General features: G+C 28.1%; 1 protein-coding gene across 1 annotated transcript; it reads right to left on the bottom strand.

Moving 5' to 3' along the window:
- Positions 1–6,784: 6,784 nt before the first annotated feature.
- Positions 6,785–7,429, bottom strand: LOC131634615 (mitogen-activated protein kinase 16-like). Its single transcript, XM_058905275.1, has 2 exons — positions 7,157–7,429; positions 6,785–7,014 (listed from the first exon to the last, which is right to left on the bottom strand). Exons 1-2 carry the CDS (start codon positions 7,194–7,196, stop codon positions 6,785–6,787), a joined length of 270 nt encoding a protein of 89 aa, XP_058761258.1. The 5' UTR covers positions 7,197–7,429.
- Positions 7,430–12,084: the final 4,655 nt, after the last annotated feature.

The raw sequence follows: 12,084 nt of genomic DNA, 5'->3' as shown, positions 1-12,084 counted from the left end.
TATGGAGACTCTGAGTGATCGTGATCGCGTGAGTTAGTATCAGATTGTACCTTGGGGATGTTCTCGTTTCGTGAAGTGATAAGTTGGCAATTTTTCATGAGTGTCACGGCCTCGTTTCGCGTGAGTTATTGATCTAAATATTTTTATATACGAAAAATATTATTTATGATCCAATTATTTTTTATTCAAAAATGGAATAGACCAAAAAATATATTATTGATCTAAATATTTTTATATACGAAAATTTGATATTAATCCAAATATTTTTGTAAATGACACCTAAACAAAAATAATATTTGTATATGGAAAAAATCTATTATTTACGAAAAATGGTATTTATGATCCAAATATTCTTATTCCAAAATGGTATACGGGAAAATAATCTACTATTGATCTAAATATTTTTATATTCGGAATTTACTATTGATCCAAATATTTTTGTAAATGATACCTAAACAAAAATGAGGTCTGTATACGGAAAAAAAAACTATTATTTATCTAAATATTTTTATACACGAGAAATGGTATTTAATATTAAATATTTTTTATCCAAAAATGGTATACAGGAAAAAATCTATTATTTATCTAAATATTTTTTATACGAAAATTTAATATTGATCCAAATATTTTTGTAAATGATACCTAAATAAAAATAATATTTGTATTATTATTTACGAAAAATGTTATTTATGATTCAAATATTTTTTATTCAAAAATGGTGTACGGGTAAAAATATACTATTAATGTAAATGATTTTATATACGAAATTTACTATTGATCCAAATATTTTTGTAAATCATACCTAAACAAAAATGAAGTCTGTATACGGGAAAAAACCTATTATTGACCTAAATATTTTTATATACGACAAATGGTATTTATGATCAAATATTTTTGATCCAAAAATGGTATACAGGAAAAAATATATTATTGATCTAAATATTTTAATATACGAAAATTTAATATTAATCCAAATATTTTTGCAAATGATACCTAAATAAAAATAATATTTGTATAAAAAAAAAATTATTATTTACGAAAAATGGTATTTATGACCCAAATATATTTTATTCACAAAATGGTATACGGGAAAAAATTTATTATTGATCTAAATATTTTTATATACGAAATTTACTATTGATCCAAATATTTTTGTAAACGATACCTAAACAAAAATGAAGTTTGTATATGGAAAAAAAATCTATTATTGATCTAAATATTTTATATACGAGAAATGGTATTTATGATTAAATAATTTTAATCCAAAAATAGTATACGGGAAAAAATTTATTATTGATCTAAATATTTTTATATATGAAGTAATCAATTATTTATCTAATTTTTTTTCTTTTTTAAGATTTTTATTTAAAATAAATTATGTATCCAAATTCACGTAACCGAACAGAACCCGTGCGTATGCACGGGTTTGTTACTAGTTTACTCCAATTTTATCACCCAATTTCAACTTTTAAAAACTCTAATCTCTTCCACCCCCTCATTTTCTTAACTTCTAACCACAAATGTATTCCCACCACCGAACAACAAATTCAATTTTGACAGCTCATAAATTATGGAATCTATGAATTCACATATCTATATACTTTACATACATAACACAATTGTTATATCACACAATATTCCACATTTGATTTATTATCAAAATAATTTTTATGATGGATGAAGTTCTTTCAACCACAATAAGTTGCAACCGATGCATGGCCGCTATCTCATCTCCAATCAATGTTCAAATCAACAGCCTATTATAAAAAAAATCAAATCAACAACAGCCATCTTAATTTAAAAAAGAACATAATCATGTACTTTTAGTTTTCTTTTTTTTAATAAATGTAATCATATATTTTTAATTTTTTTAATAAATGTAATAATTATTTTTAAAAACTAAGATGTTTTGGATATGCATATCCGAAACCACCTTTTTCAAATGTTTTTTTTATTTAAATGTTGGATTTAAAATGTCATAAGTTTTTTCGGATATGCATATCCGAAAAAACTCCAAAACAAATTGAGAAATTTGAGATATGAGTTAATTCGGATATGTATCTCCGAATTAATAAATATCCTAAATTTATTTTTTATTTTATTTTTATCATATATTTATTTATAATATATTTATAATATAATTAAAGTGAGTTATTATTATTAAAGAATAACTTAAATACAAATTATTATAAATAAATAATAAAGAGATTAAATAAAATTTTAATATTGTAATAATTTTTTAAATTATAAAAATAAATATTTTTTAAATGGCTACATTATGCATTAAGAAATTATCATGTTAAAACTATCCTCCTATTAACATTATTATTTTTAATTTATATTAGTTTTATAAGAAAATAATATGTTGATTTTAATATTTAATAGGTTGATATTATTATTATATCTTAATTATAAAATATATATATATATATATATATATATATATATATATATATATATATATATATATATATAAAATTATATATTTTAATTAATACAATTAATTGTATTGATTCATCTCGATTTTAAATTTTTAACATATTTCGGATATGCATATTTGAAAAAATTACTAAAAATTAGGATATTTCTGATATACATATATGAAGACATCAAAAAATTATGAATTTGATGCATTTTGTAATGTCCATTTTAATTTCTCCCATAAAAGTTTATAATTCAATATATCAAATTAATTATTTTAGTTATTTACTTGATCCATTTTGTAACGTCCATTAAATATTAAATAGTGTATATTTCCGCCCACAAAATATTTTTTTAATTTTAACTATTTTAAAAATAAACTAGTATGATACCCGTGCGTTCGCATGGGTACTGATTTGGGTTAGACCGGGTATACCAGAAATTTTTTATATTTGATTTAAATTCGAAAAGAATTTTATGTAAAATAGGAAATCAAAACAAAATAGTCATTTAAAGACATTTATATAATTACATAAGAAATAAGAAAGTGTCAAAAATAATTAATATCCTACATATAAAACATATATTAGACAAATAATATTCGAAAATTAGAATTAGTTGAAAATCAATAGAAAAATAATTTGACATAAAAATCAATAAGAGAAAGATCTGATAGAATATAAAAAAGTAATTCATTATCCATGCGCTCACACGTTACTGGTATATTACCCGTGCGTCCGTACGGGTTCTAGTATGATACCCGTGCATCCATACATTACTGGTATGTTACTCGTGCGTCCGAACGAGTACTGATTTGGGCTGAACCGTGTATAAATTAGAAAAAATAGGGATGCAAGATAATAGGTTGCAAGATAATTGTATAAGCTTTAAAAAACTTCTATTGTTAAGATAAACTACTAAACACATGATTTGTAAAAAAAGACAATTGTGAAAAATAGAGTCCAAAAAAATTATGATTTAAAAGAATTAAGGTTAATGTTCAAAATTAAAATTAGTTGAAAATCAAAAGAAACATAATTTTATATAAAATTCCAAAAAGATTATGATATAAAAGAATTAAGTTTAATATTTTATTTATTAAAATTTGGACTGTGGTTTAAAATAGAAAAAAAAATAAAACTCGTGCGTTCGCACGGATATTGGTATGATTACCCGAGCGTTTACACGGTACTGGTGTGTTACCCATGAGTTCACTCGATACTGGTGTGTTACCCGTGCGTTCACACGGCACTGGTGTGTTACCCGTGCTTTCGCACATGTATCGATGTGGTACGCACGGTTTGATTTTGAAAATGTAATAAAAAGGTAAATAAGTAAAACATAATTGTTTAACAAAAATAGTTTATTATTTTTAAAAGAAAGACATATTTTAAATTAAAAATAGCATTATATCAATTTTTCAATTTTTAAAAGAAAGACGTCAATAATATATATTTCAATTATTTATATATTATTTTAAAAATGATTGTATTTAAAAAAAATCAAAATAAAAAAATTAGAAACATAAGTAATTATAAAACAACACATTTTTCTTGGGTTTGGATTGATACATTATTTTAAATATATTTATCTTTATTTTTTTTAATTGTACAAAAAATATAATAACGTGTACCTTCACATGAATTTTGACCTGATTACCCGTGTGTTACTCGTGCGTACGCGCGGGTACCGGTGTGATATGTACGATTTTGTTTTCAAAATGTAAATAAGAAAAAAATATTTGAATCAAAAGTATAATTGTTCCTATATATTAGAATTTTTTTTGAAATTATTTATAAAAATATTTAAATTAATAATGAATGTGTTTCCGTCATTATTCAATATTTAAACCAATAACTTAATGTCAATATCATATGCACGTACCACATCAATACTCGTATGTTGCACGAGTACTAATGTAGTATGTTAAGTTGTCGTCAATTATTTACAAATTTGAAAAAAAAGGCATTGTGATAAAATAAAGAAAAATAAAATGATTTATTAATTATTGCTAATAAAAATAGTTTATTATTTTTAAAAGAGACAATAATTCAGTTTCTATAATTTATTTTCTATATAAAAATATTTGAGTCAACAATATAGTTATTCCTATATATAAATATTTTTGTTTTAGAATTATTTATAAAAATATTTAAATCAGTTGTAAATTTATTTTTGTTATTATTCAATATTTAAGTAAATGTGTTAATATTAGTATCATATGTGCGTAGCATATCAGTACCTGTATTTTTTTCAATAATCTCACTCCAAGTATAAGGTTGGGATTTTGAGTCCGCCACCCATCAAGGTCCGCCGCGCCAAAACTCGCCGCCTGTCAAAGCTCCCCCGCCAGAATCCGCCGCCCGCCTATTCGTTCACCCTGTTTTGCATTAAGTCCGCCCTTTTTTGGTTAATTCTAATAATTTCAATTCTTTATGGTTTTATTTTATACATTTATTTGTGAATATATGCAATATTTTTTGAAGTAAAATTTGTTAAAAAATTGCTTTATAAAATATTATTCTAAAAAATAAGTGAAAAATTTAACTGAAAGATAAAAAAGTCTATTAATCTATTAAAAAATAAAAAAATATTAAAAAATAGACGGGCAAGCCCGCTGCTCGCTAATTCACCACCTTGACGGGACAGACATGATTTTTATGCCCATTTCAACTTTGTGGATTTTGCCCGCACGACTTATTTTTTAACGGGCTTAAGACGGGACGGTGCAGACGGTCTGTTTTGCCATCTCTACTCCATCATTATTAGATTTAAGGGGAGTTTAAAGTATTGGAATATTTATATATTTGACTACAAACAACCACACAAATAAATTCCATAAATCATTTTCACCAAAAATAAAATAAAATATTAAATATATAAATCCTTTCATTTACATGTTGCTCAACATGTTCACTTTCATCTAATATAAGACTTCTTATGCTTAAAATTCCATCATCTAATTTTCTCAAGAACTTTTTTATAGCCATAAAAGACATAATATATTCAATAATATTAATTTTAGAGTAGATGAAACCTAAAGATTGAAATTTTTCAGAAAAAAAATTAAAATTACTATCTCCAAATTGATGCTATCACTCTCTTATATAATGGCTTTGAAGCTGTCAACATCACATCTGATTCTAAGAACACCTTGCTGCTTGTATGTACATACTCTTTAGCTGAACTTTCTAACAACTTTGGGATGATGAATCACTTTGATAATAAACAAATAAAAATTATAAAAATGCAAAACTATCACAAAAATAAGAAACGAAGAATTAATGAATGTAAAGATACGCTAAAAATAAATTAAAATAGAAAAATCTTGTATGAAAATCCTTAAAATACTCATTAATATAATTTACTTCTTTGCAGGTTTATATACTACAATTAATTAAAGGTTCAACAGTCATTTAAAAAATCCATTGTCGTCCAGCAGTTTGAATATCTGGCTTTCCATACTCAATGACAACTGATTCAACAGTGTTATCATTATATTTTTTTTGTGATGAATCATCCATTACACGACATTCTGAATAAAATATGCTTATTAATAATATAACTATCATCTGATTCACAAATTTTAAATTGAATTTGAAGAAAAACAACAAAAGAACATGCATTTATCAAGCAGTAAATAATCACATGTCACTAAGATTAACAAAATTAAATCTAATGTGTTAAACTCTCAAGTCCCAAACATATCATAACTTGCACAAGCAATGCATGACAGAGGCAAAAATGCAGACCAAGAATTCAGCAACCTCCCTTGCCTGTAAGTACTTGTTGAAACCAAGATCAAATAAAATTTCAGCATCACATTTTTTTTTTGCAGCTGATGCTTCCATAGCTTCCATTCATTCGTAAACCCGTTCAAGTGCTTCACTACCACTATCATCCTGAAACAGAAATTAAGCAAGCGCCGAGTCATATTTAAAAATAAAACATTTGTGAGCAAACACCGACAAAGACACAATTTCCGTGTCGGCCATGGCAATTCCTTCAAGTTCATACGTTATGAAGTCTCTTCTGTTTCTACTATTTCATAAATAAGTGTAAGCAAATCATCAACTGGTCCCTGCAAATCACCCTTCCAATCCTCCCATTGGCGAAATTGTTAGCTAGAAAGTTGTTCTTTATAAGTCAACCTCTCAAGCTACCTTAAGTTAATCATAGTCAAGGTTATGCTAATGTGACTTCAACTTTTTGCAGTTCAGAAGATTAGGATTAGGTGTAACACATGAAATCCATGCATCAAGAAAATCTTCATGGCACAAAGCAGTTTTAGGCCACGTAAAATTTACTTTGTATAAAAAAATCAATACCACTGGCTACCTGTTCCGCCTTGAGCAGCAACAACTTACCATGCTATGTATTGAGGCTTTGGTTGCATCCCGCTTGAACCTTCAATCCTATCATCTTCTATCCACTCGATTTTATGGTTTGAATTTCTCTGCGGATAGCTTGAAGCAGCATACTGAGTCAAAACAGATGCATTACTAACCATGCTCCGTTGTTCGGTTTCTACTGCCACCCGACAGTTGTTATAATGCATTGAACCAACAACTTTTTCGGGCCTTGCAGCAAGACCTGAAGAAATTAAACCACAAACGTACATTGGATGATAGGACATTTTAATTACCATATTCTATACGATAAAATTTTAATTCAAAGGTATTTATGTTCTGACATTTTACTTCCAATTTGTAAATACTCAAGTTAGAAATCAAACCTTGAATGTTTTGAGGAGTTTGTAAAGGAATTCGGGTCATCGGAAGAATAGCACTACTCCTATCTACAGGTGGTTTCTCAACTTATTTGATGCAACATTTGGATAGATCCTCTGCAACCTCAGCCGTATTCTGCATCGTGTTCTTAGAATACAACAAACACGCTCTGCATGTACATCCACGAAGACGTGTGTTTCTGCTCGGGTGGAGTAACAATTCCCCGTTTTCCTGAATTTTCACTAAGTGTGTCCAACATGATTATTCTTCCACACCAATATATGATAAGACACCTGCAAAAAACTATAAACCCTATAACAGATATAACAGATGTGTATCTAAGCTTGTTGGCCACAACTGCAATTCAGGGTCTATCTTTAATGCTAAACTAGTAGAAGACCCGTGCGTCCGCACGGGTAAGTTCATTTGTATCTTAGATCTTTTGATAAAGTTTGGTTGTTGCCGATATATAAATTATTATGAGTTAAAAGGTAGTGCATTGACAGTGTAAAATATAATTTTACACTGTCATCCAAAAGAAAATTATAAATGTGTCATGTCATTAAGTTTTTTTTAAATAAAAAAATTGTTTAATTAGATACATGGGTGTTGATTGGTTGACAGTGTAAAAATATTTGTGCATCACTCATTTTCTCAATTATTTTAAAATTATTAATAATGCAAGTATTTAAAAAAAAATATGTAGCATATTTAATAACTATAAATATTTATAAATATTATTAGTGACTATAAAAATTTATAAATAATGTGTTGACTAAAATAAAAAATGTATTGTGGTGATATTGACCCGTGAAAAATAATCATTATCAAGATTTACGATAACAATATTCATAAATAGTTAATCTCAAACATATAGTACATTCTACTAAAGTAATGCTTCAAAATATGAAACAGAATGGTTGATACATTTTTTATTTTATAAAAGTTTTAAATTCAATAATGGACCTTACATTCAACTTGGACCAACACAATTAAATACTATACAACTTAAAAATACTAAATCACATCCTTAAAATTGAAGTTGGTCATTTATAAAACAGGTCTGCTATGCTTACACCGGAAAACCACTACACCGTATCTACACCATATTCTTTTTCAAAACACTTTAGCGTTGACACAAAAATCGAGACAAAAAAATCATTTAAAAAAGGGAAAGGGCATGAAACCGTATGTATGTACGGTGTTGGTGTAATTTTTTGTGTACAACTATCATTTCTGTTTATAAAATGGGTCCAAAACAAATAATAATAATAATAAATATAATTTTTAATCAAATAATAAACCAAATCAACTAAATCCAGATTAAATATCCCACACAATTACTAAATAGAATGTTCAATATAATTAATAAATAAAATTTAAGCATAGGATAATTACTTTTTGATTTATCAAGTTACAAATGCAATGCTCAATCTTTCCATTGTAGAATTCAACGCCATATAAGAAACTATATTCTTTTTTTTAGTACACAATCAAACTATATTCAACACACTATTAAATCATATTAAATCGATTTCCAAAAAAAAAAAATCATACTCCGTGTTAAATCATGAAGTAAAAAGAGGATGTGATTTGTACTGTAAATGGAGGTTATGTGGCAGTGATTTTCGTAAAAGATAGTTGTTGGTATTTAATATAAATTTGACCATATACCGTCGGTTTCTCAAAAGTTGATATTGTCAAACCCAACTTTAGCCAAGTGTCATGAGGGAAGTTAAAAGTAGTAGTGAGTCAACTGAACAAAATCAATATACTTCAATATTAAAAAATAATGGGAAACAATATTCAAGTGTTAACATAAAAGTAGGATATAGCGGTAAATCTTTTTGTAAGATACACAAGATTCGTCATTTTTATCAAGAATGGGTGTACATTATTCATTAGTACTACTCCTATAATGTAAACATTTGTTGTATGAGCTGGCGCAACAATATAAAAAGCGAAAAAATACATCTAGCCATCTAGGGGTGGCCAATATTTTAAAGTGATTTGACAAGGTTTATTAAAGCACTGTAGATACTTTCATAAAAATTAAAACGTGAACTTGTCATAGACTAAGCATAGGGAATAGTAGTCATCCAAGTTTTTCACCTTTCTTTCTTACTGAATTAATAAAGCACATAGAGATCTACACTATTTCTCCCGACATTTGTTACAATTAAATATTAAAAAAAAATGTATTACAAACACAAACTTACAAACTTTTCTCATTTTAAAAACCATGCATTTGTATTCTATTTCTTTCTCTTTCTCTCTTCCTAATTTTTTGGCTCACAATAATTGTATATCTTCTTTCTCACCAATATATTTATTTCCTTCCTCTGTATTGTTTATCTTTTTCTAATTGTGTATCATAAAAACATATATCATAAAAGCATACAAGGTATCAATATGGCAAACAAAGCTAGGCCATATTATAATATATATCTTATTTTGGAATCTCTAAGCTAAGTAGTATTTTAGAGGAACCATAGCTATAAGGAATAGTATTCCTGGAATTATTATAATCACTTTTCAAAAAAGTCATTTCCCTTAAATGCAAATTTCCTCTGATATTTGTGTACTATAGTTGCCTCTTGATATGTTTCAAAGGGAATATTTGTAATTACTTCAACAACACGGTGAATTTGAATGATTCATCAAAACTTGTTTGTCTTCTTTCTTATCGTTCATCTTTCAAATATACTAAAATTACCAAATCACCATTACACCAAAATCCGAGCAATCTCTAGAGAAATGGTGGTATGTAATACTAATAATAAGTGGTAATTAATACCAATAAAGATGTACACAGAAGAAATGTTTTAGCACAATAATTTCAATGCCTATTGCTTGCAGAGCTAGATATATATTCGTACATGCTGAATTAAAAAAGTAGTAGCAGCAGAAGCTATATAGTAAGCATTCCCTTTTCTCTCTATGGTCTAGTTTGCGTGTAGAAGTAGGCATAGAAAAAAACAATCCATTGTTTGACACAGGTACCAAAAGGATATTAACCTGCTTCATTAAGTACCAAAAAGTTAGACAACATAACACATTAAATGTATATATTTTAAATTTGCAGGTCCAAGAATTAAAGAGGTACAAGCATTTAAACAATATAAAACACACAATGGAAATAAAAACACACAAAGAAAGAAAATCAACAACAAACAATGAAAATATATAAGACACAAAGAAAAAATACCACACAAAGTGTAAACACATAACAACAACAAAGACAGATACTAAAAACAACAACACACAGCAAAATGAAAAAAAAAGGTAAAAAACATGCTTCGAAGGCTTCGAAGGCCATATATGGTAAACAAATGAGTTCTTACTTGAGGGGAGAAGGCTTTATTTAGGGTGTCAATATTTAGATGTTGCTGTGTTTTTGTGAGACTGACGAGAGAGAAAGAGAAATGTGATGATGGTGCTTGAAGAAGAGAAATGGAAATGAGTAAGAATGAGAGTGAATGCAGTTAGTAAGAAGTAAGGGTGAAAACGAAGAGGAAGGGAAGAACGCGTGAGTGGGAGCAAGCGAAGAAAATGATGGAAGATGTAAACCTGAGCGATCGAAAACGAAGAGGAAAGGTTGTATCCGACATTTGAAAGCAAAGCAACAGGTCAGTCTTCTTGAAAACGAAGACTGAGAATGAGTGAGGTAATGTTCCTTGCAAAACTGTGTGGTACGTTGGAGGGATAAGTACTTATGCAAGTACAACTCTTGAGAGCACAAGTGTTGGTGATGTTTGCAGAGAGAGGTGTGGTTCTTGTGTTGTTTGCAAAGAGACAAATTTTGTTGGAGGGAAACGAAATGTTCTGAAAAGTAGATTGGCAAAGTACAAAAATTGAAGACATTGACCAATAGAAGGCTACCAAATGGCATGGATGAATATTGAATTTGTTAATTACAGGAAAGACCTTTTGGTAGTGTAAAAAATTTTGAGTGCAAGGGGTAATTAGTAATTTTGGGCTACATTTTAGTATTGGGTAGATAGTTGATGTTGGTGATGTTTGCAGAGAGAGGTGTGGTTCTTGTGTTGTTTGCAAAGAGACAAATTTTGTTGGAGGGAAACGAAATATTCTGAAAAGTAGATTGGCAAAGTACAAAAATTGAAGACATTGACCAATAGAAGGCTACCAAATGGCATGGATGAATATTGAATTTGTTAATTACAGGAAAGACCTTTTGGTAGTGTAAAAAATTTTGAGTGCAAGGGGTAATTAGTAATTTTGGGCTACATTTTAGTATTGGGTAGATAGTTGATGCATATCTCGAATCCGTAAGGTTAGCAAATCATTTTTCATTAATGATAGATGCATATCTCGAAACCGTAAATTAGCAAATCATTTTCCATGATATCATTCCAGTACCCGTGCCTACTGCGTAGACCCTAACCAACAGAAACTCCCCTAAATTACACAATTCTTCTAAGGCCACTTAAACAGAACATGAAAGATAAAGAGGTGATCACCACAACCTGATTCGACAAATAGCAAATATGAACCGCTACATATCACTTTAATCAACAAGAGACACAACCTGGTATTTTAGGAATTAATGTAAAATATTAAGTGCTTGTACTTTAAGTTTACATCATAAAGCTTAATCTCGTTAACACCTCTAGCATTACTCACCGCTTTTTCTTCCCAAGCCCCTTCACTCAAATCTTTTTTTTCCTCCAAAGATATTGTATCCTGTTTCAGAATCATTTTAATAACCATATCATTCATAGTTTCCTTAGGAAAATCATAAAGGATAATAACAATTGCTTACCTAAAGTGGGCTTTTCAACTCAGTAATTTCATTTCCTAATGAAGCAATGGCCAAAACCAAGACTCCATATCTGAAAAATCAAACTCATAAAAATCAGCAATCTCAAATTTCCGTTACACCTAAGCTCACATTGTTGTTACAACTAAGCTC

This window comes from Vicia villosa, unplaced genomic scaffold (genome assembly GCF_029867415.1).
Source record: "Vicia villosa cultivar HV-30 ecotype Madison, WI unplaced genomic scaffold, Vvil1.0 ctg.001323F_1_1, whole genome shotgun sequence".
NCBI lineage: Eukaryota > Viridiplantae > Streptophyta > Magnoliopsida > Fabales > Fabaceae > Vicia > Vicia villosa.
Note: the sequence above shows the minus strand (reverse complement) of the source record. Positions and strands in the feature narration are given on the sequence as shown.